The following is a 22,814-nucleotide window of genomic DNA, read 5'->3' on the forward strand; positions in this document are numbered from 1 at the left end:
CTCTCTCTCTCTCTCTCTCTCTCTCTCTCTCTCTCTCTCTCTCTCTCCCTCCCCCTTCTCCCTTTCTCTGCCCCTGCCCCTTCTCTCTGTTATTAATTGTAAATACAATAATTACACCATAAATGACTTGCTGTGACCATCCAAGACCACCTACTAAGTCTCTCCCCAGAGCCAGCTGCCCCCTGCTTTAATTTCCTTCCCCCACTGAGGTCCAGCCTGTACCTTAGCACTGAGCTCCTAACTAAGGCTGTCCCAACCACCCCCCATTTGGGAAGGGAGCTCTCCTTTCTTGGAATCACAGAAGGAACTTGAAGGTCATCAAGTCCTAGGGAGGGAAAGGGACTTGTTTAAGGTCCCCCCAGCAGTGAGCATAAGATACAGGAGATGAACCAGGTCTTCTGACTCCAAAGCTCATGTTCTTTCCTTTATACTGCAATATCTCCCAATAGACTTAAAGTCAGGAGATCAGGATTTGAGTCCTGCCTCTTTATTTACTACCTATGTGACATTGGACACACTTGTGGCCTCAGTTTCCCTCTATGTAAAAATGGGGTGTTAGGTTAGATGGCTGTAAGGGTCCTTCCACCTTTAGACTTGGCAGCCCTTCTCCTATGCATTTATCATGTTTGATTTTGTCACATATATAGTCACTGTGTCCATGTTTTATTTGTTGGATTAGACTATAAGCTTCCTGAAGGAAGGACCTGGCCATCAATCTCCCCAGTAACCAGCAGAGGGCCCAGCTCACAGGAACTCACAGGAGCACAGATTTGGGGACCTTCCAACCAGAGGCCATCTCAGTCTCTTTATTTTGCAGATACCTAATCAACAAGCCTTCCTTAAGGGCCTACTATGTGTCAGGCAGCCCCAAATCCAACAGTCCCTGCCAGCACGGACCTTTCATTTTAGCACTAAGAGGAGAGAAAACGGAGATGCCTCTGGCCACTCTAAAAATGTGGCCGCTGACCAGCCACCAGCTATGTGACCCAGGGACAGTCAGACCAGCTTTCAAAACTAGAGTAGAAAAATGGAGAGTTGACCTTGTACTCAGCAGGCTAGATCAGTCACAAAAAGGGTCCTGACAGGGGCCAGGCTGGGAGTGGATGGAAGGATTGGGCAAAGGACCTCAGGGTGTTTCGGCTAGAGAAGAGAAGGCGCAGGGGGCACATGACTGTTGTCTTCAGGTAGTGTGAAAGAGGGATCAGCCTCGGTCAGCTTGGCCCCACAGGGCACAAGCAGAAAGCACAGGGGGAAGTGAGGAGGGAAGTACTTCCTAATCAGAGAGTGTCCCAAAGTGGAATGGACCTCCTTGGTGGGGGGGGTTCCCTCCCCGAACATCTCCAGGCAGTGAGCTGGGTGGCAATTCTGGTCAGGCAGGGCTTAGACCAGGTGCCTTCCAGCTGTGGGCATGAGTGTGGGCTTCACCATGAATGGCTCTGACCTTGACCCATCAGAAGCCCAGGGCAGAAAGCTGGACCAGCACATGTGAGCGGAGGCCCAAGGAAGCTGCTAGCCCTGTTCCCCCTTCCTCTAGCCATCAGTCTTTAGTCAGGGAGGCGAGAGGAGCCGCTGATCTACCCTTCACAGATAACAGGACCACAGATCTAGAGCTCAGCAAGGCAGAGACTCCAGCTCCAGGTCCTCTGGCCTAGGGATCAAACCACTGAACCACACTGCCTCGGCAGACCATCTCAACCAAGCTCCTTGGAGGCCCTCCCATGTATACCTCAGGGCAAACAGAGATGGACAAAGGACCATGTTTCTGTCTTCAAGGAGACTACAACCTGTGGGGGAGGGAAGGGGAGGCGGGGGGCGAAGTCACACAGGCCCCAGAGACATTCAGGCTTGGAGCCCAAAGGATTAGGGCCCAAGGTTCTCCAACCCTCCCGAGATCCTGAGTCGTACAGAGTATGGTTTCCGTGCCCAGTAGCCTCGACGAGGAAATCAGGGGTCCTCGGCAATCACCCTGGCTGGGCCAACAGCTCCCACTTCCATTCTGCCCTCCACCTGACAAGGACCACATGCCCATTTTATATATGAGAATACTGAGGCCCACGGCTAGTGGGGGAGGTAGGATTTGAATCCAGCTCTCCTGGCTCTAAGAGTCTTTCTCCCAGAACTAGAATTTAAAATTGAGTGCTACTGTTTGTTACTTCATTCTTTTTTCTTAGGCTGTCTAGAATGTCATGAAGTTAGAGCTGGAAGTGACCTCACAAGTCCTCTGACCCCCTACATTTTACAGCTGAGGAGACTGAGGCCTAGAGAGAGAAGTGACTTGTCCAATCTTGAACTAGGATAAGTCTGGAGCTGCTGATCCTGGCATTCGATGCCATGCTGAACTTTGTTCCCATTGCTTCCCCTTCACATCCTCCCTGCTATCCACTGACTTCATGCTGTGTTTTCTCCCCACTGGGCCTTTATCCATGCCCTATCCTGTATGTGAGCTGCCATCCCATTCTCTCCTTGGTTGCTTTTATATGCTGCTGGTGGTGATAAGCACCTTGGCCTGCTGGGGGACACTTTTGGGGCTCCCCACCCCTTCCATGGTGACCTGGGCTAGTCTGCGGGAGACCACGGGGAGCCCCATCTATCCAACCAGTGACCAAGGCCAGAATCAGGGGAGAGAGGGCAGGGGCCCGAGGTTACCTGCAGCAGCAGCTGTTTGGGCTTCGGGCCTCTTTTCCTACACCCGGACGCACGATCTTTCTCCTCCCTGGGAGGCATGAGGCGGATGGAGGGAGAAAAGGAAAAACCGATGATGGAGACAGCAAGGGTAGCTGAGCACATGTGTGTCACCTGACCCTTGGGCTGACTCTGGGGGGCCCCAAAGGCTCATCTCATCCAACTGCCTGCATTTTACAGAAAGTGAAACTGAGGCTAGGGGAAGTGCTGCACCCAGAGACAGATGGCAGAATTGGGACTAAACCCAGGTCCTCAGACCCTAACCTGAGGATGTCCCCGTATGGGGACATCCCATCACCACAGATGCCCTCCTGGAGGCTGCCTAGGCCATTTGGGATTAGGGAAAGTCCAGCAAAATTGTGCATGAATTACAATCTTCTTTAAAAGCCTCAAGGGAGGAACCTAACTTCACCCAGCTACACTGGTCTAGAGTGGAAGGAAGGTACAGGAGGTGGATTTAGGAAAAACTACCCAGCTCTGGTTGGCAGAACAAGGAATGGGTGATTTTGGGAGGTGGTGAGCTCCCCATCACAGGAGGTCTTGAAACAAAAGCCTAGACAACCACTTTGGGGGCTGTTGGGGAGTTCTTTTTTAGTAAGCACCTACTATGTGTCTGGTGCTGGGGTGCAGAGGTAAATGTCAGATCCTTCCTACCCTCAAGGAGCTTACATCCTACTGGGTTGGGCTAGGTGGATTCTGGAGTCCCTTCCTTCACACACGTTCTGGGCATCTCATGGTGAATCTATATCTAAGTTTTCTTTTTCTCTCTTCTCTCTCTCTCTTTGCCTTCTTCTCTCCTCTTTTCCCTTCTCCTCCTTCCTTTTCTCCTTTTTCTCTCTCCCTCTCCCTTTTTCTTTTTCCTTCCTTCCTATCTTTCTTCTTCCCTCCTTCCTCTTTCCTTCCCTCTCTCTCTCCTTCTCCTTCCTCTCTGTCTCTCTCTCCCACCTTCTTCTTTCTTCTCTCTTTCTTTCCCTCCTTCTCTCCCTTCTCCTCTCTTCTCCAGGTCTCTCTAGCTTTCTTTCTCTTGCATTCCCCTCCCCAATTTATCAGTTTTAAGAAATCCTGGTTCTGTCTGAAGCTGCAAGGGGACACACCCTACTGCTGCCCTCTGGGAGCGTGTGATCGTGACCAGCCGGTGTAGCCAGAGAGCCCAGACTGGACTAATGGAGAACAGACCCAGCCCTCCCGCAGGCCAGGGATGAAGAAGGAGTCAGCAGAGCCCAGGGGGCCGGGAAGGGGCGAGCCCACAACCACACAACAGTCGCCTGGCAGCTGTTGGAGCGGAGAGAATGAAGCTTGGAAGGGCCAGAATGCGGGGTGTTGAAGGGGAGTGGTGGAGAGAGGCCCATAGGGGGACTTGGAACATTATGTCCCGCAGTCAGGCGCAGGCCAGCCCTGCAAAGAACCCTGGGTTCTAGTGCGGTATCTGTGAGGACTGCCAAGGTAACCTTGAGAAAGAAAAACCACCTTCTGGGTCCCAGTTTCTAAAATGGACAGAATGTACAAAAATGTCTAAGTTAGAAAATGCCTTTGAGATGGCCAGCCAGTCTCCTAAGTACCTGTACAGGGTTTGGAGTTGGAGTGGACTGGATGACCATGACAGCTCCAGATACAGGATCTTTTCACTGGGGAGGTGGGGGGCTATGGGTGCCAAATGTTACATACCCCATCAGAAACCACTGCTATTTGCTGTTTTTGCACAACTTTTTGTTTGTTATAAGGGAAAGCTCAAAGGGTGAGACTGTTGTTGGGGGTCTAAGAAATGCCCTGATGTAGAAACTTAAAAACGGAAGAAACTCCAAACTTTGGAGTCTGCGGACCCGAGTTCAAGTCTTGACTTTGCTACATACTACTTGTAGGACCTCAGGAAAGTCAGAGACTTTGGGGGCCTCAGTTTCCTCTTCTGTAAAATAGACTGACCCAAATGTTCCTAGGATCTTGCCAATTGTGAATTCACTCTATCTGGCAGGATAAATCCTGCATTTGCAATCAGAAGACTTAGGTTCTAATCTTCCCTCAGATACTTACTAGCTGTGTGACCTTGGCCAAGTCATATGACCTGTCTAGGCCTCAGTTTCCTCTTCTGTAAGATGGGGGGGGTTAGACCAGGTGGCCTCTGAGGGTCTTCCACATCCAGCTCTGCACTCTATGACCTTGGATAAACCACTTAGTTTTTCTGAAACTCAGTTTTCCTCACCTATAAAATGGGGATAATAACTTCTGACCCTCCCAAACTCTCAGGAATCTTGCGTGTCTAGATAAAACACTTGGAAAAGTGCAAAGCACTCTGGGGCTTTTCCCTAATCTGAGCTGGCTGGAGAGGAATGGGGAGTCCCACATGGATGGGTGATGGCAGCCCAAGGTCAAGATCAAGGTCACTGGTGACCCAGCTGGGTTGCAGCAGAGCTTGTGAAGAGGGATGGCTCTGGGCCGCAGAAGAGGGGATCAGAGCTGCTGTTTGTCAGCCTCAGTCTGGGGCCCAGCTTCGAAAAAGCCCCTGATGCCGAAACCTGAGCCTCCAAAGGCTCACTCAGTGCATTCCCAGACAGACATGCCCCAGCTGAAAGCCTGCTGAGCATCTGCTTCCAGCTCAGCCCAGGGGGAACGGGAAAGAGAGTCCCCCAGGAGCTGCAGGGCATGGCCACAGGGGCAGAGGCAGCCAGGGTGGTGGAGGCTGGGAGAAAGCAGCCTCCCTCAGCCCTGGCCCCTCTCTGTGGCCCCTTAGGTAAACAAGCTGTGTGTGTGTGTGTGTGTGTGTGTGTGTGTGTACCCTGAGCTGGGCTGGGCCCCCTGTCAGCAGCAGGATGTCCCCGGCCCAGCACGCACTCAGGGTTCCAGCTGATGCAAGAAAGCTGCCCTGCTTTGTTCTCAGCCTGCCCTCTTGTGTGAGTGTAAGCATGAATCTGTGTATGTGAGAGTACATAGTGGGAAGGTCTCATGTGTGCACTGTGTGTATGAGTGTGTAAGCATGTGAGTGTGATGTGTGTATTGTGTGTGCCAATGAAGCATGTGTGTGCATGTGTGTATGTGAGAGTATATGTGTGTGGTTGTACTGTGTATGAGTGTGTATGTGTGAGTGTGAGTCTATGAGTGTTTGGGAGGGTGTGTGTGTTATAAGGATAAGTGCATATTGTATTTGAGTGTGTGTGTGGGTGTGTTGTGGGTATATGTATGAGTGTGTGCATATAAGCTTAAGTGTGTCTTAGAGTGTGTGTATTGTGTTGGCATGTTAGTGTGTGAATATGTATTAGTGTGTGAATGGGTATTGTGTGAGTGTATTGCATGTGTGTGTATATGAAGGTGTGAATTGTGTGAGTGTAAGAGGGGTGTGTGTGTGTGTGTGTGTGTGTGTGTGTGTGTGTGTGTGAGAACAGAGAACAGAGTCTGGAAGCCAGCGCTGCCCCCACTTCCATCAGCCTGAAGCCCTTCTTCCCTTTGGGGGCTCAGCTCAGTGAAGGCTGTGACAGAAAGAATTCTGGGTGGAGCATCAGAGGACCTGGGTTCAAAGCCTGGCTCTTGAACTGTCTGGGTCTGCTTCCTCCTCTGTAAAGAGGCCCCTCCCAGATCCAGTCCTAGGATCCTGCCTGCCTGGCCTCAGCCCTGGGCCTCAGTTTTCTCATATGTAAAATTACCTCAGGTCTCCCCCAGCTCTGATCCTTCCCTCCTGTTGCAAAAAGGTACATGACGGCAAATCTATGAGTCAGGTTCAAAGCCTGGGCCTGCCAGTTCCTCCCCGTGTCACTCACACCCTCATGGAAGCCTCAGTTTCCTCCTCTATAAAAGGAAGGGGTCAGATGAGGCGACCTCTCAGGCCTCAACCCATCTGATCCTGAGATGCTGCTTCTCTTGGGAGTGGTGTCTCCCTCCTCTGGTTTCTCCGGGCCTTGCTTTCACCCTGGTTACCTGAATGGGGGCCTCAGAAGAGCCTTCAAACATGTTCTAAATGAGATGACTCAAAGAAATTTGCTAGGTCAAGTCCAAACCCAGAAATCAGAAAAAACAATTTCCAAAAAGAGACAGCCTCACTGCCTCCAGGATGCCCTAGGTTTTTTTTTTTCTGTTGTTATATTTAATGGGCTGCCAATAGCTTGGCAGAGAGGCTGGGGACAGGGTGGTGGGAATCCAGAAACAGACTCTGCTGAAAACTGGGCCGACATGCTGTGTGATTACAATGACCAGGCTTGGCCCCAAAGGGCAGAAGAGAAAACGGCCTCCCTTCCCTTCTTTGTAGAGGTGGGGGTCTATGGATGCAGAACACGGCATATAAGCCACTCCAATGATGCCTCAGCTAGTTTCCCTGAGCTATTTTCCCTCCTCATTGCCTTCTGTGTCCTCTGTCACTGGGGATGGGTCTCTATGGGAGAAGAATGATTGAAATAAAGGTGACATAAGACCAAAAGATACCAATTAAAATAATATAAAGTAATGTGCAAATGAGTGAGAAATGGAAATTAAAGACTCCAGTAAATGACAAGTCAATGGATCATTAGCTTTGATTTATACCACATTTTCTGGGCCATCTGCTGCAGATGAGGCCCTCCTGTGCACATCTGGGGACCGTCTGTCTGCCCTCCTGGCCTCTGCAGGGTGTGTCAGGGTATGTGTGTGTGTGTGTGTGTGTGTGTGTGTGTGTGTGTGTGTGTGTGAGAGAGAGAGAGAGAGAGAGAGAGAGAGAGAAGAGAGGAGAGTGTGTGAGTGTGTATGAGAATGTGAGTGTGAGAGAGAAAGAGTGTGTGAGTGTGTGTGAGAAGTGAGTGTGTATATGAGAGAGAAAAAGTGTGTATGTGACTGTGTGAGAGAGAGAATGTGAGTGTATATAAGTGTGTGAGTGAGTGTGTGTGTGTGTGTGTGTGTGTGTGTGTGTGTGTGTGTGGTCGGTCTCCAGCCTGCACTCTCCTTCTTTCCTATCTTCCGTACAGTGCCTGCCCCAGCACAGAGCCAGGCACTCAGCAAAGTGGGGGCAAATGTTTGTGAATGGAAGAGAGTGCAACTTAGTTCTCTTCAAGTGAAAGGTCAAGGTGAACATAACCTAAAAAAAAAGGCATTTGACAGGTTCCTTGCAAGGAAAACAAGGTAGAGGGACAGTGAGTATCTCGACCAAGCACAAGAGGGTCACTGGAAGGAGGGAGCCGGGAAAGTTCCCCTGGGGGAACACTCATCCTGGGATGACTGGAAGCTCCCTGAGAGTGAAGCCTGTCTCCTTTTGTCTCTGCAGCCCCAGGGATAGGAGAGGCTTCATAATGCTGGGTGAGAACCTCTCAGAATTCACCCAATGCACACTACTCATTTGACAAAGGGGGACACTAAGGTTCAGGGAAATGGTGACTTGACCAAGGTCCCTGGCTGGTCAGGGCCAGGGCCAGGACGCTTTCCCCTTTAGGTGTCTGGTGTCCTGGTCACATAGCCACAAGCCGGGGGAGGCCAAGGTCATGAACTCCAGTAGCATCTAGCAGATACTAATGCTTAGGGTTCCCCCACCACAGATGGGCCACTGAGCTACAAGAGGGAGCTCTCCCTTGCTGGAGGTCTTCAAGCAAAAAGGGGATGTCAGAGAGGGATTCCTACCCTGAAATGGTCAGGTTGATTCCCAAGGCCCCTGCCTACCTTGGGATTATAAGCCCGGGACTTCAGCTCCCTGAGCCTCCTCAGTTTCTCCCTCTGTACAACAGAGCAGGACCAGGTCATAGGATTCTAGCTTTGGAATTGAGACTTTAGGGATGATCTATCCACCTCCCTCCTTTTACAGAGAGGGAAACCGAGACCCAGAGAAGTTAAAGGACTTGCCCAGGTAGGAGTAACAGAGTAGGTCCTCTGCCTCCAGATTCAGCACTCTCACAGATGCAACATTCTGTGCTCTATGACTTCTCCCAGCTCAGACCTCGGTTCTAAGCTCCCTCCCACTACAGACGCTCCAAGTCCCCACCAGCTCTGACAACTTGTGCATGTGGGAGCTAGGAGGGACCTTAATGGTCCTGGAGTCCAACCTCCCCATCTTACACATGAAAAGACTGAGGCCTAGGGAGGAAGCGGCCTGCCCAAGTCTGGACTGGAACCTGAGCCCCATTACTCTTAGACTGGTGCTTCTTGCCTTTATAAATCACAATATTCTATAAACTATTTTCACTGCAACCACGACTTAAAAAAAACCACCAAAATTTTTCTTGTGTTTATATCGCTTTCCCCTGCAGGGAAACTGAGGCACAGGGACACTGGGAGTGTGGACCAATGCAGCATAGTGGGCCAGGGATCTGGGAAATGCCACCCTAGGGGTCATCTCCAGGCAGAGGAATGGAGGGAGCTTCATGGCAGATCCAGCCAGGCTCCTGACCCCCAAGCCAGTGGTCATTCCCCTACAGAGGGCTGGGGGAGGTAGTGGAGTGATCTCTCAATGATAGAAGAGTATCCCTGGCATAGTCTACAGAGGTAAACTGAGGCAAGTTTCCAGGAAATGTTTCTTGATGCCTCCTCTGCCCCAGGATGGGCACGAGTTGCTTGGGCCACTGGTTGGCCCTCAATTGGATAGCCCTTGTCTGGTCGCTTACATTTGTGTGGGCATGAGCTGTATGCCCAACAAAACCAAAGCGCACTCTCTTTTCTCCTAGTTTGCTGAGATCATGACCCTTTTTACAATCCTACTTGGATGCCAACTCCTCCACGAAGCCTGCCTGGATTCTGCCCTGACCCTCAGCTGTCCCTGACCTTTTCTGTCCCTCTGATGCCCATGTCTGGGCCCATGTTGCATGGAGCCACCAAAAAGGGGGGACTGCCTTTGAGGGCACAGCCCATGCCATTTTCACTTCAGTATTCCCAGGCCTAGCACACAGTAGGTGCTTCAGAAATGCTGGCAGAAATGATTCCACCGTGGGCTCCTCTGCACTCTGGAGCTGAGCCTCAGGACAGAGGTTCAAGAAATGCTTGGGAACAGTGCCATGTGCCCCCTCCCACACCAGCACGAAAACAAAGGGCCTGCTTACTTCTCCTCATACGCCATGACGAGACGGGGGTCCAGGATGTGCTCCTCTGGCTCCCACGTGCTGTACCTGGGGAAAGATATGAAAGGTGACGCTGGCCAGCAGCATCCAGGTCTGGGGAAGGGGGCAGCCGGCGGAAGTGGGCATGGCTCTGCCCTCCTGGGGAAGGGAGCAGCCGGCCGAGGCGGGCATGGCTCTGCCCTCCTGGGGAAGGGGGCAGCTGGTCAAGGCAGGCATGGCTCTGCTATCCTGACTCCCAGGCCTTGGCCCCTCCCTGCTCTTTCCTTCTCTCCTGCCTGTGGCTCATGGAACAGCACCCTTCAAAGCCCACCTGGAAACCCGACTCCTCCAGGAAGTCCTCCTTCATTCTCAGAATGCCCCCAGGTGGGGAGGTATCTTATAGCACTACTTATCATGACCTATGTTTGTATCCAGATTGCCCATAGAGCAATTACAGCCTTATGCCCATGCTAGACTGGAAGGTTCCTGGGGGTTAGTACCAGGGAGAGAACCCTGGGTTAGCCCCTCCCAGCCCTGATACCCCCTGTTCTAAGGCCCCTCCCAGCCCTGACATTTTCTGTTCTAAGCTCTCTCCCAGCTCTGATATTCCCTGTTCTAGGGTCCCTTCCAGCCCTGATACCCCCTGTTCTCAGGTCTCTCCCAGCCCTGACATCCCCTGTCCTCAGGCTCCTCCCAGCTCTGACATCCCTGTTCTCAAGCCCCTCCCAGCCCTGACATTTTCTGTTCTAAGCTCCCTCCCAGCTCTGACATTCTCTGTTCTAGGCTCCCTCCCAACCCTGACTACCCTGTTCTCAGGTCTCTCCCAGCCCTGACATCCCCTGTTCTCAGGCCCCTCCCAGCTCTGACATCTCTGTTCTAAGGCCTTTCCCTGCTTTACCTGTTCTGCCCCTGCTCTAAGCACCCCTTTTTCACATTTTTTCCTGAATCGGTTATGCACCCAGCCCCACCAGCAGGCTCCCTATCAGCCAAAAATAGTCTTTCTCCCACTGTTCCCTACTGCGTGGAGCCCAGGGCCTCTCCCAGGCCAGTCACTCAACACATCTTGGTTGAATGGACCTTTCTCTTGCATGAGGAGGTGGAGAAAGCTTTGGGTCTGGACTGGGAAGACATGGTTTGAAATTCCCGTTGAGACACTTCCTAGCTTTGGGACTCAGTTTCCTCCTCTGGAAGGGGGAGATAATGATACTCAGACCCTGTGCTTCAGTGGGTGCTTTGTGACAGCTTTTTAGGACCCTGTTTGACAGTGACAGCCCTGAGTCCTGAGGACGAATGAAGACCCCTCCCAGCCCCCTCCTGATCAGGGCAGGAGGAGACACAGTTTTGGACATGGAAGATGCAGGAATTTGCTTTTTTGTTCTACTGCACCTTGGGTACAGGGGGGTTTTCTTGATTTCCCCCCAATGTCAGGGGGAAAAATAAATGTTTGTTAATTGAAAATAAAATTTCAAAAGAGTATTTTGTGGTCAGGATTCTGATGTTAGTTTGGGGCTTGATTTTTTTTTTTTTAACTCTTAAGCTTCTTCCTTGTTGGGGCTGCCTCTCTGGGAGGGGCTGGGCGAGAGGCATGGCGGGAAATGGAGCTGGCGGAAAAGCGAGAGATCAATACGGTTTTTAAGGAGTGCTTTATAAGCCTTCCTGAACTTTAGGAAGGTGAGCACTTGTTCTCACTGTGACTCCAAGTCTGCACTCGGACAAATGTTATTGGTGAGTCATAACAACCCTTAGAGGCAGGCAGGCTATTGTGCCCATTATATGGATGCATGCACCAGAGTCCAGAGATTTACCGGGGCTTGGTTTATGTGCCTGCTTCAGGGAAGGGTCTGAGACGATCTGAAGTCAGGTCTGCCTGAATCCAGGCCCCATGCCCCCTACCACAATGCTCCTCAGAATCAAGCCAGGACTCCAGAGGCCATCTGCCCCAATTCTCTCAGCTTATAGATTTGGAGATGGCTGCCCAGAGAGGAGGCAACTTCCCCAGCCTCTTTCCTTCTTTGTACAAGGCAATCTTAAAACATATCAGGGGCTGGGAAGATGCTATTTGGGAGAAGATGAGGCGGCACCTAGTATCCTGATCTGGACTGGCTTCCTTCAGAGTGTCAGAGCTGGGAGGAACCTTGGAACAAGGGATGTGAGAGCTGGGAGGGGCCTCAGAATAGGGAATGTCAGAGCTGGAAGGGAGATTAGAACAGGGGATGTCAAAACTGGGGGGGGGGCCTGAGAATAGGGGATGTCAGAGCTTGGGGGGCTGTCCTTAGGGATCCTCTGGTCATCCAGCCCTTTTGCAGAGGAGGAATGTAGGCCCAGAGGGCCCATGTGTCACCCAAAGGGGATCCTATCAAATGTTAACTCGGGCAGAAATTGTCAACTTCTTCCAAGTTCTGTAGAGGAGGGGACGGGCTGAGACAAGCAGGATGAGTCAATGCCAGGCCTGGATTCTCTCACCCCCCCAGTCTTTCATCCGTGCCCATGCCCCCCAGCCCCCACAAAGTGATGTCATCTGAAGCAGGAAAGTCCCTTCCTCCTGAGATGGAGAGGACAGCCAAGGACCCCTGGGGAGGCCATGTTTGTGAAGCCCTAGGCACCACGCCTGGTACATCTCACATGCTTCATCCCTGCGTGCTCCCTTTGGGGGACATGGGCAGTGGGGCACAAAGGGGAGGAGGTGGTGAGTCCAGCAGCAGCTCAGCAAAACACTGACCAAGCTGGACCTGGGGGAGAGGAGGGCAAAGGTCAGAGGGACATGGCGGGGCTGGCTATTTAGTGTCCTGTAGGAGGGGGATGGGGGAGGTCACTGGGTGACCTGACCACCTGACTGCAAGTGTACCTCTGCCAGTGACTCGCTGTGTGACTGTGGCTGAGTTACTTTTCCTCTCTGGGCCTCACTTCCTCCATCTGTAAAATCAGGAAGTTGGACTAGATAATCTCTAAGGTATCTCAGTTTAGACATACCCTGTTCTAAGGCCCCTCCCAACTCTAACATCTCATGTTCCAAAGCCTCTCCCAGGCATGCCATCCCATGTTCTAATGACTCTTCAGATCTGACATCCCACATTCCAAAGCCTCTCCTAGGCCTGACATCCCATGTTCTAATGATTCTTCAGATCTGACATCCCACATTCCAAAGCCTCTCCTAGGTCTGACATCCTATGTTCTAAAGCCTCCTTGACATCCCACATTCCAAAGCCTCTCCCAGGTCTGACATCCCATATTCTAAAGGCACTCCCAGGTCTGATATCCCATGTTCTAAAGCCTCTCTCGGCTTTGACATTGCCGGTCAGAACCCTTCTGGAACATGGTGGGCAGGGGGCAGCCTCCTGAACACAAAGTCCGAAATCCCATGGGGTGTCACGGGCGGGTAGGCAGATCTGAGTAGGGGGATGGACTGGGCTGGGGGAGGCTGCATCAGCTCTTCGATGGAGGGCGTGGGAGAAGCTGAGAAGCCGGAAAACAGCAGGCCATGTGATCCAGGCTCCCTCTGGGCTCCTCCTTCTCCCCCTCCCCACCTCTGGAAGAAACTTGTAAACAAGCGTTCTAGGAGCTGACTCAGAGCCCAGCCTGGCACTCGTGCCAACTACCAGGAAGGGGAGGAGGGCACGCTCGGCGCAGCCGCGGGCCCCTCCCCCATCTTGGGGGGGCATGGGGACGGGACAGAGGAGGGTCAGCACTCTTCAGGGTGGGGGACACACGGGGGCGGGCCCAGGCCTGCATGTCCCCTGGGCTGGGGGGCAGAGGCATTCCCTGACCAATCCAGGATACAGTGGAGCCCTGCCCCTGCAGCTTTCCACCGTGCCCACATCCGTCCCCTTGCAGCAAGCTCAGCCACTCAGCAAGACGGGAGGGACCCCTGAGGCCATCCCTCCACTACTCCTTACTTCGCCAACCCCAGGCAAGCTTCTGCCCCTCTCTGTTTGGGCTAGATGCCTTTTAAGGTGTCTTCTAGCTGCTAGGAAGCCCAAACTTCTTATCCTGGCATTCAAGGCCCTGCACAAAATGCCCCCCCCCCCAGCTTTCTGACTTCCTTTCACATGCTCCAGAGGGACCTCGGAAATCATCTAGTCCACCTCGAACCTCAACAGTGATGGCTGCTCTGCCTTCACTGATGAGTGGTCATCTAGCTATTACTTGAAGACAGTCGGGGATGGGGAGTTCACTACCTTTTGAGGTGGTCCATCCCACTTTGAGACAGCTCTCACTGTTTGGGAAATGGAGGAGAGATTCAGGTGGGTTATAATGAAGCTCAATCTGCCTCCTGCAGTCCCCCCCCCCCAAAGTCCTAGATCTGCCCTCAGGGGCCAAATGAGGCTCTCTCCTGCATGACTATTCTTCAGATATTGGGAGACAGAGATCATGCCGCTTATCACTCCCAGCCCTCCAAGTGCCCCCTTCTTCAGGTGAAGCTTCTAGGACCCTCACCATCCTGGGGGAGGAGGGCTAATTAACTCTCAACTCCTGCCTTCACTTTCCCACCTCTGGGACTTTGTCACTGAGGTGCCTCACCCCTGGAGTTCCTTCTTTTTTTTTAAATGTATTTAATTAATTTATTGGTTAACTGATTATATCATCGGCACTGGAGTCCCTTCTCTACCCTGTGGCCTCATCATCCACTTGTTAAAATCATTCAAGGGTAAGCTCAGGTACTACTTTCCTCTATACTCAAAGGGATTATGGGAGCCTAGACTAAGAGCTAGGAGGGTCCTCAGAGGCCACTGAGTCCAACCCTCCTCATTCTGCAGACAAGGAAACGGAGAAGAGAAGGGAAATGACATCACACAGGTAGCAAGTGGCCAAACCCACATTCGAACCGAGGTCTACCAACTCCAAATCAAACCTGTCTCCCACTGAGATAATTTGGCAGCCTAGGTCAGGCCTTGCAGCCCAGGGAGATCCTGCCTTCCTGCTCTCTGGCTGCCAGAACAGTGCTGGGCATATATAGAGATGGCTGGGGGGGCCAGCTCAGGGGCAGCTACATCTCAAGGACAGGACTGGAATGTGGGCTAGGGGCTCACCCAGCCTGAGGCCCCTCCAGAATTGCTATCAGCCCTAGGAGAGAGTCCCTGGCCCCTCCTAGTCCTGGGTGCCAGGAGAGCTCCCCCTAATTCAGAATCACCAAGTCAGGGCAGGACCTGCGGCTGCAGCCCTGCTGGACAGCTCTCTTCCAGGATTTCCAGGAAGAGGCAAAAAATATCCTCCCAAGACAGCTGGGTTCATCTAGTGGCCGCTAGGGGGCACCACAGTGCACAGAGTGCTCAGGCTGGAGTCTGGAAGACCCAACTTCAAATTCTGCCTCAGACCACATACTAGCTGTGTGATCCTGGGTAAGTCACTGAACCGCTTTCTGCCTCAGTTTCCCCAACTATAAAATGAGAATTATATTAGCATCCACCTCCCAGGGTTGTTGTGAGAATCAATGAAAGAAAGAAATGTGCAAAGCACTTAGCAAAGTGCCTGGAACATAGTAGGTCCTTAATAAATGCTTTTCCCCTTGGAAATCCTTAAGACAGATCCTGTTCACCGCCTTCAATGAAGGCATAAAACGCCTCCACCAAAACTCCCCAGCTGTGTCGTTGGATGTCATTAGAAAATGTTTAACAAAATGAATAAAAATATAACAAAGCATAGATGTTAATTTGTGGTTTTCTAAGTGTACATGCAGCTGGTTTTATTCGAGTTTGATACCACTACCCATCAGTGCCCCCTGATCTAAGCATACATCCGGTGCTTAATAAATGCTTACTTTCTCCTTCCCCCCTTCCACAACACAATTTTCCTTATTGTAGGGGCTCGAGCTGCCTGAGAGCCAAGACATGTTGGGATAAGGAGCTAGCCTTGCAAAGATGGGCTTTGATAGAAAGCAATCCAATCCAACATACATTTATTAAGCACTTATGTTCTAGGCTGCCGGAGATACAGAAACAATGGGAAAATAGTCCCTCCCTTCAGGAAGCTTACATTCTACTGGAAAGAAACACTGAACTCAGAGTCAAAAGACATGGGTTGGAATCCCCATGCTGCTGCTCACTCTTTCTGTGAGCCTGGGCAAGCAGCTTCCACCTCTGGGCCTCAGTTTACTCCTCTGTAAGATGGGACAGGCTGTATTAGATTATCTCTGAAGTCCCTTCCCGCTCTACAGCAGGAGCCCCTTTGGAAAGGAGAAGGGTTATGGGTGTGGGATGTTAGATGGGGCCACTGGGTTGGGTTTTCTTCTTTCACAGCTTCTCTCACACATCTCTCGTCATGAAAGTGGGGGTGGGATAGGGAGAAGAGGGGGTCCTACCTGGAAATGACTGAACAAAACACAAACATAATTTTTTTTAAATCCTATGATGCCAGGTAAGCTCCCTGAGGGCAGGGTCTGGCTTTGTTATCCCCAGCACTTGGCAGAGATTGGTGTTGTTAGTCATGTCTGATTCCCTGTGACCCCATTTGGGGTCTTCTTGGCAGATACTGGAGTGGTTGGCCATTTCCTTCTCCAGCTCATTTTACGGATGAGGAAACTGAGGCAAACAGGGTACAGTGACTTGCCCAGGGTCACACAGCTAGTAAATGTCTGAGGCCAGATTTGAACTCAGGAAGATGAGGCTTTGTCACTTTAGGCCTGGCACCTATCCACTGCAGCGCCACCTAGCAAGCCTGGCACATAGGTGCTTAATAAATGCCTGCCTGGCAGGTCCAAGGGAGGCTTCTACTCTCTCTCCAAAGGAACTGTTTGGAATAATTGTCTCTTACATGCCAGATCCCCCTCCAAGCTTTCTGGTCCCTGAGCCCAGCAGCCTGGGCAGCCCAGACCCCCAAGCTCAGACCCCAAAGATGACCAGGGCAGGCCAGTGCAGGGTATGGGGGAGGCAGGGAACCCATCTCCTCACCCACCTATCCTTACTTGCTACCATCTTTTTCCTCTAATGTGCATAAATGTTGTGTTTACTGAACTGTGGCCACACTGGAGAACTGGCCCTTTCCCAAGGAGTGTCTATACTACATAGTCGTTTATCTGTGTAGGAATTAGACAACTCCAGGCAGGAACCACAGCCTGGTACAAGGAAACCTCATGTATGATGCTGACTTTGGAGGATGTGTGACCCTGGACAAATCATTTCACTTGCCTGGGCCTCAGTTTCCTCCTCTGTAAAATGAGAGGGTTGGGCTGAGTGTCTGAGGGTAGGGAGCTAGACATGTGATTCCATGGGCATAGGGGACTAACCCCCCAGATGCAGAACCTCCCTCTAACAATGCAGGCTTGTACCTTCTCCTCAACTTACAGTCCTAGTGAATTGTTTGGGGGGCAGCAAAAAGTTCAGTGACTGGTCCAGGGTCACACAGCCAGGATGGGTCACAGGCAGGATTTGAACCCAGATCTTCCTGACTACTGTGCTATGAGCTTAATAAATGTTTGTTAAATGAGATTATGGGATGGGTTGAGTATGAAGGGCTTGCCCCCTGGTTATAAGAATGGAAGGACTTTGCAGAGGTGGGGACCTGTGGGGGCAGAATGGGGCATATACTGTTAGCTCTGGATGATGCGTTGGTCAGTTTTTGCAGAATTACCTTTTTTCTTCTTTATACAGGATTTGGCTCTTGATAGGGGAGAATAGCAAAGGGAAGGGGAAGGGAATAAGCATTTATTAAACACCTCCTATATTTTTAGGCACGTTACAAACACGATCTCACTTGATCCTCACAACAACCTTGGGAGGGAGGTCCTATCATTATCACCATTTTACAGTTGAGGAAACTGAGGCAAACAGAAGCTAAGTGACTTGCCCAGGGGCACTCAGCTACTAAGTGTCTGAGGCTGAATTTGAACACAGGTTTCCTGACTATCTGCTGAATGTTAAACCACCTAGTTGTTTGGGCAGGAACATATAGGGAAACAAAAAGAATGCAGAAACGGAAACAACCAATAAAAAACACCCTTTAGAATTGCCTGTCAAAATCCTCTTCCTTCAAGTTGTCAGGAAGACCTAAATTCAAATCCTGCTTCAGACAGTTCTAAACTGTAACCCTGGGCAGGCTGCTTAACTTCTGTTTGCCTCAATTTTCTTCATCTGTAAAATGGGGGTGATGAGAATAGCCTTAACCTTCCAGGGCTGTTTTAAAGATCAAATGGGCTCACATTTGTGACCGACTTTGTCAAACTTAAAGCATTATGGGAATGTTATTATTGCTATTGCTGGTGGTGAGGGCCCAACTGCTCCAGGAAGCCTTCCGTGATTTCTGCCTGGATCCTGCTCATATCTGTGCTAGCCAGATTAGACTGTCAGCTCCCTGAGGGCAGGCCTATGCCTTCTTCCTCTCTGTACCCACAGTGCCTCTCGGTGTACCAGGTGAGCCATATATAAGATGCAGGCAGGGAAGGGAAGAAGGGATGGATGGAGGGCAGTCCTTGGAGGCTAAGGCTCAGGATGGGGAGGGCTGGTATTGTTACTGCGACAGACAGACGGATGGACAGACACGCACACACAAACAAGTCTTACTTTGGGGGCCATCCTTTCCACTTGACCAAGTATTCCACTTTACCCTGGGAAGAGAGAGAGAAAGACAGGAGGGGAGGCAGAGAAAACACACAGTGAGCCCCAAACTGGAGCCACCTGTCCCTGGCTGATCGTCAACATACCATGGCTTGACCAGCCCTCCAGAAGCTCCTCCAGCTCTGTCCTGGGCAGCCCCAGGACTCCCACACCCAGGGAGCACCCTAAGCTTCCCTGGACCAGGAAAGAGCCTTGGGATGGAAGCATCCATTTCCAGTGCCTCCAAAACTCTTTGTAAAAACTTTTATGTTTCTTTAAAATTTCTAACAGAAGAAAACTTCTTCTTGGGACATTTCCCCTCCCCTTGATCCTATCAGCACCAAACTCAGTTCTCAGGGAAGTGATGGGCTAAGGAGTTGGGGCCTAGAACTATAGGGGGCCCAGTCTGTGCTCTGGATCTCAATCTCCCATTCCTGTATAAGAGGCATAGATGGAAAGAGCCCAGGCTTGGCACCTGAAGGGCTCCATCTGAGTCCTGGCAATCACATTCGTTGGCTGACTAGACACTTAACTCCTGAGTAATGACTGACATTTAACTTCTGAGGATACCTCAGTATTCTTAACTGTAAAATGTCACCATAGTCATGCCTGTAGATGGGCATGAGTTTCCTGTAAGGGAAGTGGTTTGAAAACTTAAGCCCCACACAATGTGAGCTATTCATTGGAGCTGACCTGAAGGGACTCACTGAAGGGACCTCAGGGAACATCTGGTTCAATTTCCTCATTTTACAGATAGGGAAACTGAGACCCAGGGAGGTCGAGTCTGAGCCCCAGCTCCTGAGCTAGGAGTAACCTTAGAGACCATCTAATCCAACCCCTCTTATTTTTACAGGCAAGGAAATTGATGCCCAGAGAAATGGAGTGATTTGCTCAAGGTCACCTAGGAAATAAATAGCTGAGTCAGAATTTGAACCCAGATCCAAATCTAGTTACTATACTGTGTGTATACACATTAACAAAGATTTATATTACTACACACGGAAAAGGAGTGACTGTAGCTCATAGTGGTAAGGGAGCCATTCTCTGAGTTAGAAGACCTGGTTTCCAGTCCCACCTTTACAGGTTCCATGACCTTGGCAAGTCACTTGAGGCTCAAGTCGTGGCTGGTGGCTCCTGTGAAGGGAATTTCCACCCCGGAAGTTCCCCATGAAATTAAAGTCACAAGTCCTGGAGCCCACCTGGACAGCTCCTGGCCCCAAGTAGGTGGGCAGGTAGCAGAAATTTCCAGGCTCTCCCCAACAGCTACATTACTATGACCCGCCTTCTTTAAGGTGGAGCCAGGGGACCTGGATGGAGTTTGACCTTTGGCTTAAACTCTCGAGGCTCCCTCCGCCAGACCCCCATTAGTGCTAAGTCTGTCTCGGAAGAGCCACGGGACTCAATGAAGAGCCCGGAATTAGTGGGCAGAGGGATGGCTGTCAGCTTCGGGATCAGAATCGGCCCATTTCCCTGCCGGACCTGGAAAGGAGGGGATAGAACTGCCAGGGTGAGATTAGCCAGGGGAGCTTGGACACTTCTGCTCGGGCTCTGGAAGCCTTCTAAATCGACCAGGCTGCAGGGTACCAGAGCCCAGCTCCGCCCCCCGCCTCCCACCCCACCCCCCAGCCTGGGTCATGGCTCTGAATGGACCCGAAAGGCCCAACCCTCTTCCCCCAAGGGCCGGGTCTCTCGAGAGGGCGGAGTTTGGGGGCCGTCCCAGGACCTAGAAGAGCTCCAAAGTGTTGGCCCAGGCGAGCAAAGATCCTCCGGGGAAGTCTGAACACGCGGTCCTGGGACATGCGGTCTCGGGACCCGAGGGGGGTGGGGATGGATGGGGAAGGGAGGAAGGGAGCGATGGGGGAGAGGAGGAAGTGATGTCCCCGGGAATGCTGGCCAAATTCACCTGCCGCAGACTCGGAGGGAGGGTAGGGGGCACGAAAGAATATCGACTTTTATTTCCTCCTGCAAAGTTCCACCCCCAACTTGAGTACTCCGGGGTTACTCTGGAGCCAAGGATCTCAAAGCGCTCTACTGGCCACTTGGGACAACCGCTTCATCCTCCCAGTTCTTCAAGGCGGGAAACTGAGGCGGGTGTCCGGCTGAGATGGGGGCCAGCCTCTGGGAAGGTCCCAAGATCAGCGGCCAAGGCAGCCCAGCCTCCCTCACCTGCCTGCGAGAGCCGGGCTCCGCAGGAGAGGTGAAGGTGCAGAGGGGCGCTCCCTCCCAGGCCGGTCCCCAGCTCTCCGCGCCTCGGCGCTGGCGGGGGCCCCAGTGGCCTTGCACAGAGGTGGGGCGCCGCGGCCGCCCCCGGCCAGGCTCACCTTGCGCACACGCTTCTTCCGGATACTCTCCACGGCGAACACCTGCTCCCCGATCGCAGACAGCTCCATGCGGGAGGGCGGCGGGGGCGGCTGGCCAGAGGAGCCCGGGGTTCGAGAGGAGGTGGCCGCTGCTGCCGCTGCCGCCGCCGCTGCCACCCGAGGGTGCGCGGGGTCCCGGGCGGGCGCGCACACACGCACACAGACACGCACTCACACCACGCAGAGCCACAGCCACGGCCACGACCACGGTCACGGCCACACACCCCCTCGCGCTCACTCACGCCGCCGCCGCCGACGTTCCATTTTAGAACCTGCGCAACATTTTCCCCGGGACGCACGCGCGTCCGCGAGCCGCCCCGCCCCGCCCCCTTGCCCCAGGCCCCGCCCCCCCGCGCCCAGTGACATCGGTTACCCCTTATCGGAACTGCCCTGGGCCAGGGCGGGGCGAGGAGGGGCGGGGCCTCGAGTCCCCGAGGCCACTGGGGCCCCGAATTCGGGAGCCCTCCCCGAGCTCCGCAGCTCTCCCTCCCGTGGTGGGGGGCAAGGACGGGGGCTGCCCCTGGCTCCCCCGGGACCGCCTGCTCGGGCCGGGAGCAGAGGGGGATGCGCCAAAGGCATCCCGAGGCCGGGCGCTCCCCGGCTCCGGGGCCAGGGCACCTGCCTGCCAGGGTCCGGAGGCGACTAGAGCAGAGAGCGTCCAGCGTGGCTGGTGGGACCAGCGCTAGCGGGCCTCCTGCCTGGAGGGGCCCGGACCCTCCTCCTCCAGGCTCTTGGGTACATGGGTTTTCTTATCATCCAACTCCCAGAGTGTGTCTATCCTCCCTCCCTCTCTCCCTCCTCTCTCTTCCTCTTCTTCTCTCTCCCTCGGTGTCTCTGTGTCTCCTCTCCTCTCCTCTCCTCTCCTCTCCTCTCCTCTCCTCTCCTCTCTCCGTCTCTCTCTTTCTCTCCCCCCCTCTCTCCCCCTGTCTCTCTCTTTCCCAGAGACACCTCGGATTCCACTCGTACAAAATCGAGCTCGTTACCTTTGCCTCTCATTCTTTGCGCTTTCGCTGCTCACGCCAACCCTCCGCCCGCACCCCCTTCCAGTCTCTGGGCTTTATCCTCACTCATCCCGCCTCACAATCCTCCCAGTGGCCACATCTTCTTCCTGGGACCTCCGCCCCATCTCCCCATGCAGTGCCTGCTCTCCTCACTCTGCTACTCGGCACCTCGCACCTTCATTATTGTGATTGAAGTACGCTTCCTCTTTGATTTCCCTGATTGAAAACACTCCCCATTTCACTCTATTTCCTACGTAACTGCCAGAGGGATTTTCCTTAACTGCTGAGCTAATGTATCAATCCCCTTCTCAATCTCCTCTGGCTCCCTATCACCTCAAGGATAAATTCGAAATCGCCTTTTTGGCCTTTCGAAGTCTGGTCCCGCGCTCCCTTTCCAGCTCCATTACACATTATTCCCCTTCCTCCGCTCCATGGTCCTTCCAAATTGTCCTCTCCGTTTTTTCACTTACGAAACGCCGTCTCTCTCCTCTATTCTTTTGCACCAGACACCCTTCCCGCCTGGAATGCCTTCCCTCTATCTCTGCATCATAGAATCCCTGACTAATTTAGCTCAAACTCCATCCTCTACATGAAACCCTTCCTCATCTCAGCAACTGCTCGTGACCTCCCTCCATGATTATCTGTCCTTATTCTGTACGTATTTATACACGCGCATGCTGCGTCCTCTAGTAGAATGTAGGCTCTTGGGGAGAGAGAGGGACCCCTTCATTTGGGGCTGCGTCCCCCGTTGTCCCCGTGCTTGGTGCGTAACAGGGAACCGCTTCTTGATAGATTATTTCCTTTGGGAACTTGCCTCTCTCTTCCCCAGACGAATTGTATTTTGTCTAATTCTACAAAGTAACCTCCTGGAAATTTGCTTTGTGTGCCATTAAACTCGTAAATTAGTTTAAGTAGAATTGCCGTGTTTATTATCTTTCCAATTATTAGTCTCTCTCCAATTATTTGTCTTTCTTTATATCTGCAAAGGGGTATTTTTGTAGTTATATTGCTGAGTTTGTCTTGGTAGGTTGACTCGGATATGCGATATGGTTTGTAGTTATTTTGAAGAGAATTTCTTTTTTTATCTTTTCTTACTGGGTTTTGTTAGTGTAACCCACTGCCAGATTCTGGACTCACACAGGTCAGGTCTGATCCTGGAAGCCAGTTCTTCCAGGCCAGCTAGATTCCATACTGCTGCTGTCTAGCCTGAACGTCTCCTCCCTCTCTATTTAGAAGGTTGGGATTAAAAACCAGTGTTGGAACCCCTCTCATCTT

At 52.3% G+C, this 22,814-nt stretch overlaps 1 protein-coding gene across 1 annotated transcript in view; it reads right to left on the reverse strand.

Moving 5' to 3' along the window:
* Nucleotides 1-20,827, reverse strand: part of CBX7 (chromobox 7) — a 30,367-nt gene extending 9,540 nt beyond the window's left edge. Inside the window, exons 1-4 of the mRNA XM_069102842.1 lie at nt 20,500-20,827; nt 18,146-18,189; nt 9,657-9,722; nt 2,647-2,713 (exon numbers count right to left, since the gene is read on the reverse strand). Of these exons, the coding sequence (XP_068958943.1) occupies nt 2,647-2,713; nt 9,657-9,722; nt 18,146-18,189; nt 20,500-20,568 (246 nt within the window). The 5' untranslated portion in view covers nt 20,569-20,827. The remainder of the gene's footprint in view (nt 1-2,646; nt 2,714-9,656; nt 9,723-18,145; nt 18,190-20,499) is intronic.
* Between the last annotated feature and the right edge of the window lie 1,987 nt (nt 20,828-22,814).

Source organism: Petaurus breviceps, unplaced genomic scaffold (assembly GCF_028583685.1).
Source record: "Petaurus breviceps papuanus isolate PSGF00001 unplaced genomic scaffold, PetGlider_PUasm1.0 558, whole genome shotgun sequence".
In the NCBI taxonomy this organism is placed as follows: domain Eukaryota; kingdom Metazoa; phylum Chordata; class Mammalia; order Diprotodontia; family Petauridae; genus Petaurus; species Petaurus breviceps.